Below are 19,629 nucleotides of genomic sequence, written 5' to 3'. Positions count from 1 at the left end.
TTTTTGTAAGTCAAACGCTTTAAAGCCCTTTAACAGATAAGGAAAGGAAGACTCATAGAGAAAGACTCATCTGCCCCCCAATATGGATCCTCACTGGTTCCACCTTAGCTGATACTAAAACCTGTTCCTCTAGACAGCTAAAACTATCATCTGTTTCCCTGTTTTGTATGTCTTGGGAAACGTCAGATAGGTAACTCACACTGCTTTATCTGATAGGATCCACATTGCCCCCCTAAAGTGATCTGCCATCTGCTTGCATTAAAATATCACCAGAACTTGTTTTTCTTCTTACAACAGGAAGGAGACAGGCGCATGAAGCTTCAGAACATGGTCAAGTTCCCTTTGACTGGCCTGGACATGACACCTCATGTGGTTAAGAGGAGCCAGAGCAGCTGGAGTTTGCCATCCCATTGGTCCCCGTGGAGACGGCCCTATGGACTCGGGAGGGACCCTGAGGACTACATCTATGACCTGTATGCTGTGTGCAATCACCATGGCACCATGCAAGGGGGGCACTACACAGGTCTGCAGTGTGAGAGGCCGCGTGTCTGTGCTGGCGAGTCCTTCAGACGGGTTTGCTTGTGACGGGGTGACTTGACTTGAGAGCCTCATTTCCCCTCTGGTAGGCAGTGTGCCAGCTGTGAGGGCAGTTTCCATCCTCCGGCTCTCTGCCCAAGAGCAAATAAATGAACATCTTCCTCCTCTTCCTGAGTGGGGTCATCCAGTAGGTAGCTGACTATGTGCAGTGGTATGTGCAGATAGCAGTCTGGTGAACTGAGGATTTGCTCTTTGTTTACCTAACCTGCACTCCCCATTTACGGTTTTGCTAGATAGAGTTCCTTGAGGTTCTAGCTTCTTTCTTATTTTAAATGATTGTGAACTACTTTTTTTTTTTTAATTAAAGATGAGCTGTTGCTGTGTTGCCCAGGCTGGAGTACAGTAGCTGTTCGCAGATGTGATTATCATACGCTACAGCCTTGAACTTCAGGGCTCAAGCAATTCTCCTGCCTCATTCTCCAGAGTAGCTGGGATACAAGTGCGTGACACTTTTATAGTGTCTTTAAAGTGACTTAGAAGGGTTTTTCTTTTTAAGGTTAAATTGACCTTGTCATTTATAAAAGCAACTATGTTCATCATGAAATTTAGAGGCTAGAGGTGGAAAGAATACCATCATCCATGGGCTTATCACTGAGATAACCACTGGTTTTTTTTTTAATTGAGATAAAATATACATAACAAAATGTACCATTTTAAACATTTTTAAGTGTACAGTTCAGTGACATTAAGTACACTCACGTTGTTGTGTAACCATTATCAGTATCCATCTCTACAAGTTTTTTAATCTTCCCAAACTTAAACTCTGTACCTAATAAACACTAATTCCTGTTTTCTCTCCCCTCAGCCGTGACAAGCACTATACTTTCTGTGTCTATGAATTTGACTACTCTTGGTACCTCCTTTTAAATGGAATCATTCAATATTTGTTCTTTTGTGACTGGCTTATTTCATGTAGCATAATATCTGTAAGGTTCATCCACGTCGTAGCAGGTATCAGAATTTCCTGCCTTTTTAGGGCTGAATAATGTTCCACTGTATGTAGGTAATATTTTGGTATGTAGATATACTTGACATGTTTTTCTCTACGTTTTTGCCATATTTTCCACTGTTGGGATTATACTGGCATTTTCTTATTGTTGTTCAAGTGAACATTTATTGAGCCCCTCACATCCTGCTTGCCCTGGGCTCTATCACAGCAGAAATCAGTAGGTCCCCAGCCTCTGTCTTCCGAGAGTGTAATCAAGTAGGGGGAAACGTAGGTACAGATATGATTTAAAAAGAGGAGTCCCACATCATGGGTTCTGTGATGGAGGTGTGAGCAGTGGGCAGAGGTCGGAGCCAGAGGATAGACTGGTCAGAGTGTGCTGGAGGGGCGGCAGGGTCAGCTGTTGGGGAAAAGAACCTGCTGCCTTACCTCATGGGCCAGCGGGGTGGATAGACAGGTCACAAATTCAGAAGCACAGCAGCACAGTGAGGGGTGAGTGGCACATGCGCTTCTGCATCCTCATTTTCATGCCTAGTTTTGTAACAGAAGTAGCTTGATGTGGACACTTAATTTTTTATAAATACTTTTTTTTTTTGCGACAGAGTCTCGCTCTCTCACCAGGCTGAAGTGCGGTGGCACGACCTCGGTTCACTGTAAGCTCCGCCTCCCAGGTTCAAGCAGTTCTCCTGCCTCAGCCTCCAGAGTAGCTGGGACTGCAGGCACCCACCACCACACCCAGCTAATTTTTGTATTTTTAACAGAGACGGGGTTTCACCGTGTTTGCCAGTATGGTCTCGATCTCCTGACCTTGTGATCTGCCTGCCTCAGCCTCCCAAAGTGCTGGGATTACAGGCATGAGCCACCGCACCCGGCCTTAAATACTTTTTAATGACCACAGAATGTTCTGTTGATAGACCTCTAATGTTATGTAACCCTTACCCATTGCTGAACATCTATATTGTTTCTGGTTTTTAACTTTTCATGTAACACTGATGAATATCTTTATGCTCTTTCACTTTTCTGAATTTTAATTCTGTATTTCCTTGAGATTGAGTCTCAGAAATGGAATCACTGGGCTACGGGCCTGCATGAGCCTTTTGGGAGCCAGGCAGATTTCAGGGCTTTATTTGTTGATGTGAGGGTTGATGTGATTAATTTGATTTTCCATGTGAGTGGCTAGGATTTGGATTTCTGCATCCTTCACACTCAGTGTGTTATACACACATACTTCTCAAGGACTTTCTTTATTAATTCAGTGGTTTCTGCAACAAGACCCCGAGTGCTAGTGCTGACCATTGATTTATAAAGACAGGGAGAGGTGGAGGAGGGGTGGGGTCTGCCCAGTCCTGGGTACTATTAAATCTCTGGGACTCTTTTCTCTAGTATTTAGCCATGAACCTCCCTCCCCATCAGCCAAGGCAGAGGAGTCCGTTGGCCTTGCTACCTTTCACACTCACTCTTTCAGTCTGCTCTGTTCCCTTCCAAGAGGGCAGGGGTTGGGAAGATTACTGGACACAATTATCTTTTATTTTTGAAACCCTTTTAGTTCAAGTTCTTTAAATAGGTATTTTTCTTTTTTTCAAACTCATTTTACTGCCAGAAGTTCTTTAAATATTTAAATGTTGCAGGCAGCAATTGTTGGTGAGAGGAATGATCCCAACTTTGAGTGCATCTCCTAATGGAATGGCTTGGATTGCCTCTGCCTGCTCTAGAAAGCACTTTCAAGGGGAGAAAGAAGCTAGAGAAGTTTAAAAGATGCTCTCACTTCATAGAAGACACAAGTTAATATGAATTAAATGTTTAGATATATTTTGCCTTGCACTTTGGTTTAAGCCATATTTCAATGATGATAATAGTATATTTGGCATCTTACATATTTTAGGTTTCTATTTATGGGGGCCATGTGTACAAATACTGTGTCTCGTTGGATTTTTGCTTTTGTGGCATTACCGGTCATGTCTGTGTTCTTTGGTACTGAGTGATGGAATTCTATACTTGTGGACTCGTAGAGTGGAAAGGGACGTGGAGGTCATTTAACTTCACAACTCACTGGGTGTTTTAACACCTTTGCCAGCATCCTGGATTGACATTCACCCAGCTCAGCTTTGGTAAAGAATACATTTTCCATTTATAACACTGTTTCTCAAGAAAATAAGGACTGACTTGTTACATAGTTTCTAGGAAGAAATTGTTGGGAAGAATAAGACAGGCTAGACTTTAGCATCATGTTGCTCTTTATGTAATAGAACAGACCTTGGGAAGATGCCTGGAAACCCCTAACTACCTTAGAGGCAGTACAGTTTGGTGGAAGGAACTTGGGTTAAAAGCCAGACACATCTTTCTAGCTCTGTGTCCTGAGGCAGGTAACTGTCCACTAACTCGGGTACCACGTTAGTGAGCCAGTAAGTGGTCATGCTGACCTCAGGGGACCCATTACCCAGGATGTGCTCAGATGTTTTCTGTATTCTTTCCCCTTTCTCATGCTGAGGCCATACCACCACTTTTCTAGTATATGAGATGTTTAGAGTCTTAGTTTAGAGAACATTTTAAATATTCTTAGTTTTGTTGAATTAAAGATACTCTTTTTTTCAGTTTTTTCTTTTTTTTTTTAACATCAACTTTTAAGGTCAGGTGTACGTGTGCAGGATGTGCAGGTTGGTTACTTAGGTAAATGTGTGCCATGGTGGTTTGCTTCACAGATCATCCCATCACCTAGGTATTAAGCTCAGCATCCATTAAGCTATTCTTCCTGATGCTGTCCCACCCCCACCCCCATTTTTAAGTTTCCATTTGAAATGTTTATTTTATTTTATTTTTTGAGACAGGGTCTCACTTTGTCACCCAGGCTGGAGTGCAGTAGTGTGATCATGGCTCACTGCAGCCCCGACCTCCTGGGCTCAAGATCCTCGCACCTCAGCTTCCCAAGTAGCTGGGACTACAGATGTGTGCCACCACGCCTGCCTAATTTTTAAAATTTTTGGAGAGTCATGGCCTACTGTGTTGTCAAGGCAGGTCTTGAACTCCAGATCTCAAGCAGTCCTCTGCCTCAGCCTCCCAAAGCGTTGGGATTATAGGCATGAGCCACCATGCCCAGCCTGGAATGTTTATTTTGATGTAATCTTTATTTTGCACTGGTTCTAGCTATAATCGATGGTATAATGATATAAACGATTGTATAAGGATTCTAGAACAGTGCCTCTCACACCATCTGTGATGAAGAACTTGGTTTTTTTCTACTTTAAAATTTCCAATCCTTTATGAACTAGTACATTTGTAAAAGTACAATAAAATCATCACAGCAGTATCAGATTGCTATAAAAGTTTTTAAATGCTTTTCTCCTTTTTGGTGCTTCTCTCATGTGGGCTTGTGTCAGTCCCTGAGCCATAATTCTAGTAGCACTGGCCTAGAAAATACTTCAGAAAATAGTTCTAGGAAGAAAAGCAAGAATTATTTTGTAATTAATGAGTTTGCTGTGCTGCCTCAGTTTCCACACTGTTACTGAGAAGAGACCATCCTGAAGAGGAGCAGACTGAAAGGAGTGCAAGGCTGTTGTGTGTCTTCTTCCTGGGCATGTCCCTCACAGCTCTGCTCCCACTCACCACTCCAGAAGAGCAGCTGCTCCCCGTTGGGTCATGTGTGCATCAAGCCTGACCAGACACCGTTGGCCAAACAATTGCTGTTTTCTTAGAGCTCCATTTGCTGCTTACATTTTAATCTCTCTCCCTTCTGGTTCTGGCAAGTTCTCAGCTGCAAATAACTTCCCTCCCTCCATTCATAGATTCTTACTCTGCTCTCCTTCTGGGGGACTTGTTTAGTGTAGCCCTTTCTCACCTGAGTCCCTTTTAGCTCTTAAGGCTCCATATTTGTGGAAATGGTTATGGCCCATTGAGGGAATCACTCCTGGTACCTCTCAGGACCTTATCTGCCCCATCCCTGGGGCCATCCTGAGTCTGTTCCAGCATTTAGCTAAATACTGTAGCACTCATTTATTCTCATCACAAATAAATGCATATTTTTGGAAAATGTGATCATAATGTACTTTTCTGGATCAAGCTTATATATCAATATATGTCAGTATAAGCTTGATCCAACCCTTTGATATCTCCTTGCAGGATGAGTGGCTTTTTAAGTTTTTGTCTGTTCTTGCTGCTACTTGAATGTTGTTTACTTCCAGCTCAGGCTTAGAATTTGGACTGGAAGGAAGTCCTCCTGCATTCACGAGCTCGTGTGTTCTTAGTCTGCCAAGGAACTTCGATGGAGCATGGTTTGTGCTCCTCCCTGAGGGAAGCAGGGCAGGGTAGGGCTTTAAGTGTGAGCCAAGGACTTGATAAACCTGAAATGAGCTGGGCTCCTGCCTTTCACCAGCTGCACAACCTTGGGCAAGCAGGTTAATCTTTTTCAACCTCTGGAAATTGGGAGTAATAAGAGAACAAATCTTAGGATTAAATGAGATGCTTGGCACATAAGTATTAATTATTATCTGCTGTCATATCATTATATTGTTACTTCTATTCATATTATTTTCTATTTGTAATAGACACTAAAATGTTGCAACACACTGAACTCAGGGTTTCTTCACCCTGGCATCGTTAACATTTTGACCAGACAATTTTGTGTTGCGGGGGGCTGTCCTGTGCATTATAGAATGTTTAGCAGCATTCATGGCCTCTACCCACTAGATGCCAGTAGCACCTCTCCCTTGAGTTGTGACAATCAAAAATGTCTCCATTGCCAAATCCCACTCCCCCCACCACACACACAGGTCCCTGGTTCAGACCCATTGGTTTAAATAAGTGTGTGTTTTCTAAGATGAACTACAACTGCATCTACTTGGAATAGTTTGGAATTTCTCAAGACAGTTTGCTCGAGTGTGATACAGAATTTAGAATTTTTTTAACCTCTTTCTGTGTTGCTACATGCAGCCTTAAAACGTTCTTGAGTTAATTAGATGAGCCAGAGAGATGGTGTCTGTGGGTCGAATGAAGTGGCTGGTGCAGCCTCCCCTGGTGCTGATGGCGGGCTCTCTTTGGCAGCGTACTGTAAGAACTCTGTGGATGGCCTCTGGTACTGCTTCGACGACAGCGATGTGCAGCAGCTATCAGAAGATGAGGTTTGCACGCAGACAGCATACATCCTCTTCTACCAGAGGCGGACAGCCATCCCGTCATGGTCAGCCAACAGCTCAGTGGCAGGTGAGGTCCACTCTTGTTCTTGGGAAGTTTTTTCCAGAGCAAAAGATTGTAATGAATGGTCTAGAGGACCTCTCTGGAGGGTCTCATGACTCTGTTAGTTTGATCAGATGAATCCTTACATTTCCATTTAATCTGGAAACTAAAATGATTGCAGTCAAGGAAGTTGGGGAGGAATGTAACAGCAGCTGTGGCCCAGCGGAGTTCACCAGGGGCAGTGGGTTGGACCTGGTGCAAAGAAAGTTCATGATGTGTACTTGTGGATAAATGCATGGATGAGCTGAAAAGCAGCGTGGCATACTACCCTCTCTGTCCTCCAGGGTTATCCTGGAGCCTGTCACATCTGGGCCACATAGCAGTCATCTGTAATACAGGTGTAATAATAATGCCTACCTCATGGTAGCATCCAGTTAGGTAAATGTGTGTTAAAACATTTTGTAAAGGGTAAAGGACCCTTACAAATAGTTCGCTTTTCCAGTGAGAAGATTGGCCTATTCTGTTAGGAGAAGGATTAATGGCTGTGATAATATTAGATAGTTTGGGTTTAGCCGGATGACATCCAGCCTGTTGTGTTTAATAAACACAGGGACCAGTACCCACACACAATATGAATGCAGCCACACATAATCCAAGCAAGTGGACACACGTTCCTGAATGCAGAGTTTGACTTCAAGAGAGCATGACAGAGGATCGGAATGTGGTGATGTGCAGTCAGGTTAGGGGCTATGAATCCTTGCTTCTCTTGAAGGTTGCAGGGGGTGAGCTCAAAGCATCGAAAGCAAGGCATCTCCCAAGCAGAGTGACCCACTGCTGGGGGCCAAGCCCACCCAGTGTACAGCCACTCACTCACTTAACAGAGCAGGAACTCCAGTGCTCTTTCACCAGTCTCAGATGTGCTCAGAAATGACACCTTCTTGAGGTCTACTTGAGACAGCCATGCTGTTTCATGTACTCCATTTCAAGAGCAATTTCTCTTGCCCTAATAAATATTTAAGGGCATCCCTGAAACAGCGCAGATTGACATATAGCTGTGTGTGTGTATATTATTAATATTATGAAATGGTTACAAATTTCCATAAAACAATGAGGCTGAGAGAAAAAGAGTACACTGCTGCTTACTCTCTTTTCTTTGTGCAAAAAATATTACTGCAATTGCTTAGAACAGTGCCTGGCATGTGGATGCTTAATAAATATTTGTAGAGTGAATGTATGAATGCTTGTCTCTTCCATTCTCTTGGCCAATTCTTAAGACTCAGACTTACATTATAAAGTATTCATCCCTATCCTTGCATTTTATTACTACAAATTTCATGTGTCCGGAAGTCTGCCTTCCATCTTTTCATCTTAACTGGGGATATTTGGGCAGGCACGACATGACACAGGGTCTGGGAATTGATGCTGACCTCGGGGTGAGGACATCAGCACCACCCAGCTCAGCTCGTAGCACCTTCATGAGGGTGTGTGTGGCTCAAGCTGGCCGAGGGACCCCAACCTGACCTCCATGCCTGTTTTTTTCTCTGCAGGCTCCACGAGTTCTTCCCTGTGTGAACACTGGGTGAACCGGCTCCCAGGCAGCAAGCCAGCCAGCGTGACCTCTGCAGCTTCCTCCAGACGCACCTCCCTGGCCTCGCTCTCTGAGTCTGTGGAGATGACTGGAGAAAGGAGTGAAGATGATGGTGGGTGTGGGTTTTGGTGACAGACTTCCAGAATGGTAACTCATAGTCACAGCAGAGTCCCTAGTGGTTTTCCTAGGAGCTAAGTCCCAAGGAGGTGGTAGGAGAACCCAAAGGGAGCTACAGGGAGTGGAGCTGTGTAGCTGTGGGTTATGATCCTAAGAAGCATTTTGTATTAACAGAGTCATTTGCTTTTCCTGTGTCCCAGTACTTTTTCCTTCCACTTCATTATTTTCCACTTTCAAGGTCTCTTGTGGAAGCTGGAGCTTTATATACCAATGTATACTTTTTTTTTTTTTCAAAGTGTTTTAAAAAGCAGAATAGCTGGAAGAGGCTCAGAGACGTTTTGCTTTGCCCAGGCCACCTGGTGGGGAGTCGGCTCCAGGCTTGGCATGGAGGCCCCTTGCTGTCTTGGTCCCAGGAGTGCCTCACCTTTCCACCATGCTGCTCCCCAGGGAGGAAGCTGTAGAATGTTCTTTTTAGTACAGAAGCATCTAAAACAAAAACTGTTGTTGCCTTTGCATAGAGATAGTAAAAAGTCTGATAAAAATTGAACTCTTTTTTTTTTTTTTCTTTTTAAACTTTCACTTTGTGCTTGGGTAATGGCAGGGTAGACCTTAATTCCGACAGGGACCCAGGTGGTGTTGGAAGGACCGGGCAGCCACAGTACCGGGAACTGGAAGGAGGAGTGAGTGCAGCTTCTATAATGAGCACAGTGACTCAATCTGCCAACAAGTCTCAGTCTGCAGCCAGCATTTCGATCACTGTAATCTGCTTCTAGTGGTGATGGATAATTCTGAGAAAATGAAATTGAGTTAAAATTGCAGGAGTCTGGAAGAAGAATGCCAGGCGAAGAGAGCTGCACCATAGCTCTAGCTCTGCCACCTCTTCTGGCTTGTTGCCTCTTCCTCTTTATTTGTAAAGTAAAAATACTGGACTGCAATTCCTAAACTCCTTCCGGCTCCTCACATGTCATGGAAAATGGACTAGTGAACCTTTGCTTGTTTAGGCAGAGGTTATTTTCATTACTACCTTTAAACTTAGAATTCACTGTCATTTTAACAATAAGCCTCAATAAGGTTTGCCTCGATCTATTTTTAAGCAGTGCAGTTGGTGAAATCAATATCCTTTTAAGCATCATCATTGTGTAATGGTGCTGGGTGGTGCCCACAGAATAGAGCGTATTTCTTAGGCTCTATAAAGACAGAATTTTGTAAATATCACAACTGTAGTATCATTGTGTATAAAATTTAATTTAGAATATTTTCTTAGGAAGTTTAGAGCCATACCAAATAGGAATATATGGTTCTGATTATGAATATTTTTTTGGAAGTTTTAAGTCACTGGAAATAGGAGTATATGATATCCAAGTCTTTTTAGTTCTTTGCATTGATACACATCTGTAGTCAACAGTTACAGGCCAGCTTACATGTGGAACTGAGTGGTGCCGGCGGCGGGTGGGGGGGTCAAGGGGTTCTGGGTTCTGATATTAGCACTTCCTTTAATGAGTTGTGTAATCTTGGTCAAGGACTTCATTTCTGTGAGCCCCAGATCATCTTCAGGAAGGTAATGAAGTTGGGTCAGTAGCTCACAGCATGTATGGAGTGCCAGGTGCTCTGTTGGGCACAGGACTTCTAAGATTGTATTTAATTCTCATAGTTGCCCTGTGAGTTAGACCAGAGGTCAGCAAACTCTAGCCCCATAGGCCAAATACAGCCCACTGCCTTTCTTTGTAAAGATTTTGGGAACACAGTCTGACACATTTGCTTTTGTGTTACCTGTCGCTGCTTTCATGTGGCAGTGGCAGAGTTGAATGTTTGGCCTGTAAAGCCTAACATCTGCTGTCTAGGCCTTCACAGGAAAAGGTATGGCAAGCCCTGATGTAGGGCAAGGAGGAGAATAGAAGTTTGCTGTGTTAGAATGATCCTGAGTTAGAACGTCCCTATTTTATACATCAGGAAACTGGGCTCAGAGAAGTCAAAGCCACACTGGGACTCCCTGATCCCAGATGGGCTGGCTCTGAAGGTCATGCTCCTTTTATCCCATGAGGCTTACCTTCAGTGTCTTACAGTGTTGCTAGAAGATCTTCATTGGCTTAGCTTAACAGTATTATCTTTGCTGTGTTCAGGAGGCTTTTCAACTCGACCATTTGTGAGAAGTGTCCAGCGTCAGAGTTTGTCATCTAGATCTTCTGTCACCAGCCCCTTGGCCGTCAATGAAAATTGCATGAGACCTTCATGGTCCCTGTCTGCTAAGCTGCAGATGCGCTCCAATTCTCCATCCCGATTTTCAGGGGACTCGCCAATTCACAGTTCTGCCTCCACCTTGGAGAAGATTGGGGAGGCAGCAGATGACAAGGTCTCCATCTCTTGCTTTGGTAGCTTGCGGAACCTTTCTAACAGTTACCAGGAACCAAGCGACAGTCATAGTCGCTGTGAGCACAAGGCTGTGGGCCGGGCCCCTCTGGCTGTCATGGAAGGTGTGTTCAAAGATGAATCGGACACCCGCAGATTGAACTCCAGTGTCATAGATACACAGAGCAAACATTCAGCACAAGGGGACCGCCTGTCCCCGGTCTCTGATCCATTTGATAACAATAATCAGATTGCTTATGTGGATCAGAGCGACTCTGTAGACAGCTCTCCAGTCAAAGAGGTGAAACCCCCCAGCCACCCGGGCTCACTCACGAAGAAACCAGAGAGCACAACCAAAAGATCCCCCAGTTCCAAAGGCACTTCTGAGCCAGAGAAAAGCTTGCGGAAGGGGAGACCGGCCTTGGCAAGCCAGGAGTCATCCCTTTCAAGTACATCCCCTTCTTCTCCTCTTCCTGTAAAAGTCTCTCTAAAGCCCTCCCGCTCCCGCAGCAAAGCAGATTCTTCTTCCAGGGGCAGTGGACGGCATTCATCCCCTGCCCCTGCCCCTGCCCAACCCAGAAAGGAGTCATCCCCGAAATCTCAGGACTCCGTGTCATCTCCTTCGCCACAGAAGCAGAAGTCAGCCTCGGCCCTCACCTCCTCTGCTTCCTCCACGTCTGCCAAAAAGGCCTCGGGCCCTGCCACAAGGAGCCCCTTCCCGCCTGGGAAGAGCAGGACTTCAGACCGGAGCTTGAGTAGAGAGGGCTCCAGACAAAGCTTGGGTTCCGACAGAGCCAGCGCCACCTCTGCCTCCAAACCCAACTCCCCTCGGGTGAGCCAGGCCCGAGCAGGGGAGGGCAGGGGGGCCGGGAAGCACGTGCGGAGCTCCTCCATGGCCAGCCTGCGCTCCCCCAGTGCAAGCATCAAGTCTGGTTTGAAGAGGGACAGCAAGTCTGAGGACAAGGGGCTGTCCTTCTTCAAGTCAGCCTTGAGACAGAAGGAAACCCGGCGCTCGACGGATCTTGGCAAGACAGCCTTGCTCTCTAAAAAGGCTAGTGGGAGTTCTGTTAAGTCTGTCTGTAAGAACACTGGGGACGACAAGGGGGAGAAAGGCCACCAGCCTGCAGCTTCCCAGCAGCCAAATGCAAATGCAACGGGAAAAGAGCAGCTTGTCTCCAAGGACCCTGCTTCTGCCAAACATTCCCTGCTGTCCGCTCGCAAATCCAAGTCGTCCCAACTGGACTCTGGAGTTCCCTCGTCTCCTGGTAGCAGGCAGTCTGCGGAGAAATCCTCAAAAAAGTTGTCTTCTAGCATGCAAACCTCTGCACGGTCTTCCCAAAAACCTCAGTGATATTTCTGCAATCGAAGTGTTTTATCTGTAAAGATGTTTATTTATTTAGAACCCCTCCTCTCCCACCAAAGCCCCGTGTGCTTTTATTTTGTATTTTTTTGAGTCACATGCCCAACTCTTATGTGTGTGTGAGTGTGTGTGTGTGTGTGTGTAATTCAATTGCAAATTGTTAAAAGCGTCGCCTTATTCTACCATTGAACCAAATAACAGCCATAGGCAAAACATTGACACCAAGCTAACTGGAATAATTGTAGACGATACCCAGGACGGTCCCTTTAGCAATTGTACGTATTTCTTTCTAGAGAACTCTAATGACTTTCTTTGGATATGAGGGTTTTGAAACCTGGGAACCAGTAAAGCTACCATTAGTGCGTGGAAGGAGGAAGGAGCTGACTTGTGTTTCTTCTGAGCAGGACTTGTCCTTGCTGTGGATTGTGGGTGGCACCAGGAGCTCTAAAAACTGTGACTCTAACAACGAAACAAATCGAGGGAAAAACTGTTGCTTTCTGCACTTTCGCCCCATCTACCAGTCTTTGTAAAGGGCAATATTTTAACACTAATGTTTCTCAGGTATATACTCAGCTAGTCTAGGATGGATGCACACCAGTAAATGGATTAAAGAGGAAGGTGCCATGTGGGTGACTGTGTCATTTCTCCTACTGCCACAGATAGACGTTTTCGAGGTAGAAATGAAGCCTTTCACCACCTTCATATCTGCAGCGACGTGTGCACCAAAACCTGTCTTGGGATAGGTTCTAAGAGGTGGCAGATCACATAGCCAGAAAGCTAGTCACTTGTTTAATTTTTTTTTCCTTCTAAAATTACTAGCTAAGGCCGTTGGAATTTTGCACTGTAGTAGAGCAGTTAACACCTTTGACAGATTCCTGGCAAAAACTTATGGATTCTAAACTGGGTGAAAGACTGGACATCATGTTCCTTGTCAGGTGTTGCTTTTTTCCGTTAGAGGTGGGAAGCTCCACGATGCCCTGTGTCTGCGGGCTCATGTTCCCCCATCTTGTAGCTTGGAGAGGAAAGAAGTTGCCTTCTGCCAAAAGCCAATGGTGGTTTGTTGAAGCGATGTGTGATCGAGTATTACATATGCACTTCGGATCCTGTCTGTCAATCTCTGTTAGGGCTGCTTTTCAGTAACTCATTTATTATTTCTTCTTTGTTCTTAAGATTTCATCTCATGCCCAGAACTCACAAGCAGGCTTTGGAGTGTGTTCCATCTGGCCGTGTCAGTGCAAATTGCATTTCTTATTAAGAAAAAGGAGAACCTCACAAAAAGCTCACAGATAAGCAAAATATGTAGTTTTGCGAGCTTTTTCGAGGTCTTCTGGCAATACTTTCCTGCTTAATTTTTAGCTTTTCTTTTTTTTAAAAAATGTCAAGAGTGTGAAGGTCTTGATTCTCTCTGAATAGCATTTGTCACTTTGCCACTAAATACAGCATGCTAACTTTATGTGTTTTTAAGTATTAGCGTTTCTTGTCAGACTCTTCAAGTTCTTCTTGAACCCTTGGTGCACAGATCCATGTATAACCTCCCTTTTCAGTATTGCTGTGTGTGAAGTAACTACAAGACATATGCATGCATAGCTATGAATTCTGCACTGCCTTTTTTTTTTTCTTTTTGTCCCCCAGGAATATCTCTTGGGAAAAGTTTTTAGTAGGTTACTTAACTTTATTTTGCTGCTAATTTGAGCATTAGCTGGTAACTTGCAAGTCTGGAGGCCACTTGTGTTGAGGGTAGCTGGAATTTTAGACCCTTGGCAGTATTTAAGATTTAGATAATTCAGCCTTGTGAAAGTTACCAGAGTGCTCTACATGATTCATTGACCGTGAGCCCGTTGTCCATTGCACACAGCCCTGTACTCGCCTCTTCACTCGCTGTCCTCGTTTTACTGTTCAGATTTTGGTGGGTTCTCAAAGCAGCACCACTCGCTTCTGCTCAGTACAACTGTGGCAACTGGCTGCCTTCGATGCTATCATTGCTTTCACCCCAGCACATCACAGCCCCATCAGTGTTTAGCCACCGCTCTCGTTTTTCTGTATCACTTTTATCGCCTGAAAAAGATGCACCAAATATGAGATCATCCATATCAGGAATTGAATGTCTAACTCAAATCTCTTATATTTGTTTAATAGGTAGATTTCATTTGAAGTCTCCTATCTGAATCTCTGAAACAATTATAGTTTGATTAGACAAAGGTTTTTAATAACACTTCTTTTTTGCTGTAGTCAATTAAACCTTAATAGAAACTAGTTTAATGTTCACAGTGGTAAATATTTTTATTCTTGAGTTACCTAGGAATGGATTTTCCACAATGTCTAGTGACTTAAAAAAAGGAAAAAGTTTCTACAAATCCCTTTGGTTTTCCATGGGATCTAGAATAAAATTTCAGTGTCTGTAAACTATATGTCTGTGGAGTTTGGTCCTTGTTTCAGGTTTAATAGAAAAAATCAGGAAGTATCATGGCAATGTCTAGACATCTTGAAGCTATTTTATTTCGTGGTTGGTAAACTGAAAATTTCATTATCTGCAACTGCTAGGTACAACTTTAGGCCACAGGAAAGGTTATTTGACCCAAAAGTTTGGAGGTGCTCCTTGAGGTGAGAAGTATCTTGTGGGAAAATAGTTACTTGATTCAATTTAAATCATTGGTAGGGTTGGACACTTGGTGTTTTTTTTGTTTTGTTTTGTTTTAATTTTCCCAGTGATATTTAGCACAATGAACATGTATTTGCTTTGGGGTTAAAAATTATCCGCTAAGGATGATAGGCCTGGGTTTCTGGTTGACAACTAGATGGGCCTGATTAGAGCAGTCATTTCCTGGTAGGCACAAAATAATCACCAACAGTAACTTTGTATCTGTAATGTTTGCTTTTTAAAACAAGTTTTATTCTTGATTTCTTGTAAATATCCATTGCACTGAGGCCATATCATTCCTTAAGACAGCCCTACACCTTGTCTTGGTAATCCCTTAGATAATGTGGAAACTCAAACCATTAGGCTCCAGTCATCTTAGACCATTTCCCATCCATTTTGTATTTTCTCATCCTGAAAGCAGCTGAACTGAAAGTAAGTAATAGTATGCTGGACCAGTGGAAACGGATGTGGGAGTATTTGTGGTGTGCTAAAATATTGTAATTATCTGTGAGGCTGCCTGACACCCTTTTGCAATCTTGTTTTCATCATTCATTCTGCAAACATTTATGGAGGGCCTGCTTTGAGCACAGAGGCAAAACTGAAAGCTTCAGGGATTTGCTGTAGCTGAGGAGCCCTGGGAGCACAGCCCATCAAGCAGGGGATGTGATGGTGTCCTAAATGGAGTGACAGTTCTCCTGGATAAAGAGATCATGTGGATTCCGGTCAAATCAGCTAAGGCTTGTGGTTCTCTTGAGCAAGTCTGTTCCATCTGGAAACCAAAAGTGCCCTTCATCTTTGGAGACATTTTACTCTTCCATCCACTTTTTCAGACTGAGCTGTCTCTACTATTTAGGGGTTGAAAATCCATTACACAGTCACTTTACGTTAACATTGAGTCATCTATGTTTGTATGAGATGGATGTGGGATTTGAGGGTAACATTGTCATTCCTCTAAAATAACTATCATGAGAAAAATAGCAACAGTATGTAAAGGGACCAAGAGTGGCAGCCTTTAGGGAAAATGGAGTAGAGAAGAGCTGCGAACAAAGTTCTTTTATTTGAAATAAACTTGCTTTATTTCACATAGAGGGGCATCAGACATTACATTTCATTCGGACAAATTACTGAACAGCTGAAGTGATTGTTTCCTATGTAGGTTATTATAATTATTGGATACAAAGATAACTAGTGTTTCTGGGTTGGATTTTTGAAATAGTATGCGAATCATAAGCACAGTTTCAATAAAACACGTATTCTGGAGGTGCGTGGAACTTTGTATTATTTGTAGTTGAGAAAGGCAAACTTTGCTGACAAACCAGTGCCTATCATAAACACAAAAAGTCGTTGTTACTGTACAGGCTGTCTTTAACTTTCATTTCATAAAGGGTACATCATTGTTAAACGCTACTACATGTTTTGGGGAGAAATCTAGTGCTTTAAATGAACACTGTCTCACACTGCCTTTTGATCAACTTTCAAAGTATTTTGCAGGCACATTTTGAGCGTGACCATTTTTTTCCACAAGTAATAAAAACAATTGTGCATGGCCTCCATATAACTCAGAAAGCATGCTGTTGCTACCTATGCAAGCAACCAATAAAACATAGACACGAAATGTTAAGTCTTAAAAAAAAAAAAAGGCAACACTTAGATTATGGAGCTCTTTTCAAATTTGTGATTTTCAAAATATGGGTTACTCATCATTGTGTGGAAGAGCATGAATGTGACTTCTTGTTCTGCTCTGCATATATTTCCCTTTACTGTTTTTCTGATCATTGGTGAGATTGTAAAGTGTTTTGCAAGCAGAAGTGGAATTGGATATGTTGAACACACATCGTTGGTGTACATACTGTATTTAGCCTGAAGACTTTCTTAAAGTATTTTGTTCTAAAAATAACCTGCCATTTTCTATAGATTTTAATTTTTTATATCTTCAAGGATTCTATTGTGGTCACAAGGAAAGAATGTGGCTTCTAATAGTGCTAAGAATTTAAAGATGCTTTTGTAGAGACTTAGAGCTATTTTGAAAAGCTTTGGGGCTTCCCAGCCACTGATCACAATTAGACTAAGCCCATGGAATTTCTGGTAGTGTTGTGCAGTGGATTCGGTTCTAGATCCATCTTACATTTGTTTAAATCTAGTGTTTCTCAATGTTGGGGAGGAGGGGTGCACAGCAGACTGGAGAGGCTTTTTTGAATCTCACACATGTATTCTCAAGATTGTTTTAAGCCTCTTCTGAATGACTTGTCTAAGATAGTGAAGACCCACATTGACTAGAATCAGCTGGGGAACTATTAAAAATACAATGCCTGGGTCCCACTCCCTAGCTTTTGATGTAATTCATGTAGGAGTGGGCTCCAGGAATTAGCATGTATTATAAAAGCTTCTAGGTTTTTCTAATTTGCAGTCAGATTGAGAACCACTATGATATGTTATCCCTTTCCTGAGAATTATGGCAAGAATCACTGCCATTTGAATTACTCCGGAGTGACTCCGATTCCTCAGTTGCGTAGGAGAGGCAAAAAAAAAGAAGAATAAAAAGAATTGAGAGATACTGATACCAAACTCCCATTTGAAACAGGGCCTTTCTGATTCAAGGCCCAGTTTGGGAGATTGGAGCATGTTGTGAATGGCCTAGCACTCGCCAGTCTGCTGGGAATTGGTGGTCTTAGTTGCCGGAGCAGGCTGAGTGTCCCCCAGGGCCTATTCCCCATGGAGGAATAGGGAAGTCACTCCAAGCTAGAAATTGTCGAAGAAGAAAATAAGAAACAACTTGCCTAGCCTTGGAAAACCTGTCCCTGCTTTTGATAGAATGATTGCCTTTTTTGTAGGAATTACAGTAGCAAACCCCAGGCTGCCATTGAATTTCCTACTTTTGCTCGTTCTCTAGGATAGTTCTTATCCAAAATGTAGTTTCAGGAATTCTTTTTTCAGTTTGAAAATGAATGTGAAACATTTTATTTGGAGTCTTATTTTTTTTTTAAACCCTTATTGCTATTTCTTCATTTATTTTTATTTTTATTTTTTTACCATCAATAATACACATCCCGGAATTCGGCGCTCTGTGTTAACTGTGGAGGCAAATAAAATTTAGTTTTAATCTGTGGTGAGCTGAATGCACTACAACACCTTCCAAGTAATCTCAGATGGTTTTATTCTGTCGAGCCTCATGCTGCCTACAAAACACCACCACAATTTACCTGGTGGTTTCAACATTTTAAAGAGTAAAGATACAAGTAAACATGCAAGTTGGAAACGTTTCTTTAGAAAGGCCACCCAGAATAGTGATATCTGCTGCAGTCGTTCAAATGCAATATGAAATTTCCTAGGTGCTATTATAAATGGTGTGGTGTCATACCAAATGCAAAAGCAGTTACAGTATTTCCGAAGTTGAAGTTCTTTTTGTAGGCCTTTCAAATATGTGTTTGTGTTCCATAGAGGTTTGCTCACCAACTGTGCCTCTCACCACTGGTTACAATTGAATTCAAGCCCCATTGACACAAATTGTTTCTTGATTGAACTCTTCAGTTTTTACACTGGAATTTCTATCGTCTTAAAAGCTGCATGTCATATCACTGTACACAAAGTGCTTTGGTATTTTTCATGCACCGTGGATAGTGATTTCTGTGTTGTTTTTTGTTGTACAGTAACATGGAAGGCAGGATATCTTTCCTAGAGGCTGGAAGAAAAGTGTGTCGTACATTTTAAATTTATTTTAGAACAAGTGCATGAGATGTGTCACTGATTTCTGTTATTTATTTGTATGTTTTATTATTCAAAGTGTGTGCACTTTTAAGAAGCAGAATTTATATTTTTATGTTTGAAACATTTTATTTCTGAAACAGCGGTTGATTATATAGTATACAGTTGGAATTAAGAGAAAAATGGAAAATGTAACAAAATACAATAAATTTATTACATGATGTCCTCTTCAAGCCATATTCCTCCTTTCTCCCCCATGCCAACTGATATCCTTTTGATGTTGACTAAAAATAATAATTGTACTGCATCAGTCTTTACAAATGCCTTAAAATTGCAGTGTTTAAAACACAAGTTACAGAAAGATGTATACATATGTTTTCTATGTAAAAGTTTAAAACAAAACATCACATTCCTGCTTGTATAATTTTCACAATCAAGGATGGTTATTCCCATTTCCTCCATGACGGATCAGAGACAGTTTGTCCTGGGCCATGGAACTGGACAAAAACTCTCTGGTTCAATCCAACAGATTTTCAGCATTTCGCATTATTTTCCCTCTTTCACCAAACTTATATGATGGGAAGAAATAGCAATATAAAAGGGACCATTCTTCCTGGGCTGTCTCGTACCGTGGATATTTAGTATCTTTGATATAACATTTTTCCAGCTGTCTTTCCCAGCCTTCAGGACGAACTCCCTGCTGAGGATGTCACATCACCGATGGCCACGTGGGGGCACTACAGATCACTATTACGCGTTTTAAAAGTCCAGCCTGCAGATTATTAGCCTCTGAGTGTGGAAATGTTTATTCAGTATGAGTTGGGGAGTACAGTGTCAGTGAGCAGGGGTTTCTGTTAAGGGGAGTGCCACCAGCCATCATTTGTTCCCAGAAAGTGTTGAATACAGATCAGGGCAGATCTTGTTTTCCTAAAGCACAGCATTATGGTTTAGGGTTGGGGTTGCGGGGGTTGATGTTCCTGACAAGTGTGAACCACATGCCGTGCTAGGTACAGCACTTCTAAAGCTCTCTAATTTGAAATGGTAAGATTTCGCTTAGGTTCTGTTAAAGAGTTTAACCATGTAGTACACTGATTATTCAAGAGGCTTCATTATGCCACAGAGTGTTCACATGTCATAAAATATGTAGATTTAATAGTTATGCAGATATT

At 42.6% G+C, this 19,629-nt stretch overlaps 1 protein-coding gene across 1 annotated transcript in view; it reads left to right on the top strand.

Moving 5' to 3' along the window:
- The window catches only part of USP31 (ubiquitin specific peptidase 31), a 136,258-nt gene extending 117,565 nt beyond the window's left edge, over positions 1–18,693 (top strand). Inside the window, exons 15-18 of the mRNA XM_011958325.1 lie at positions 298–523; positions 6,578–6,736; positions 8,257–8,409; positions 10,535–18,693. Of these exons, the coding sequence (XP_011813715.1) occupies positions 298–523; positions 6,578–6,736; positions 8,257–8,409; positions 10,535–12,111 (2,115 nt within the window). The 3' untranslated portion in view covers positions 12,112–18,693. The remainder of the gene's footprint in view (positions 1–297; positions 524–6,577; positions 6,737–8,256; positions 8,410–10,534) is intronic.
- The last annotated feature ends 936 nt before the right edge of the window (positions 18,694–19,629 follow it).

Source organism: Colobus angolensis, unplaced genomic scaffold (genome assembly GCF_000951035.1).
Source record: "Colobus angolensis palliatus isolate OR3802 unplaced genomic scaffold, Cang.pa_1.0 Scaffold468, whole genome shotgun sequence".
NCBI lineage: Eukaryota > Metazoa > Chordata > Mammalia > Primates > Cercopithecidae > Colobus > Colobus angolensis.
This window is presented reverse-complemented; position numbering and strand designations above follow the sequence as displayed.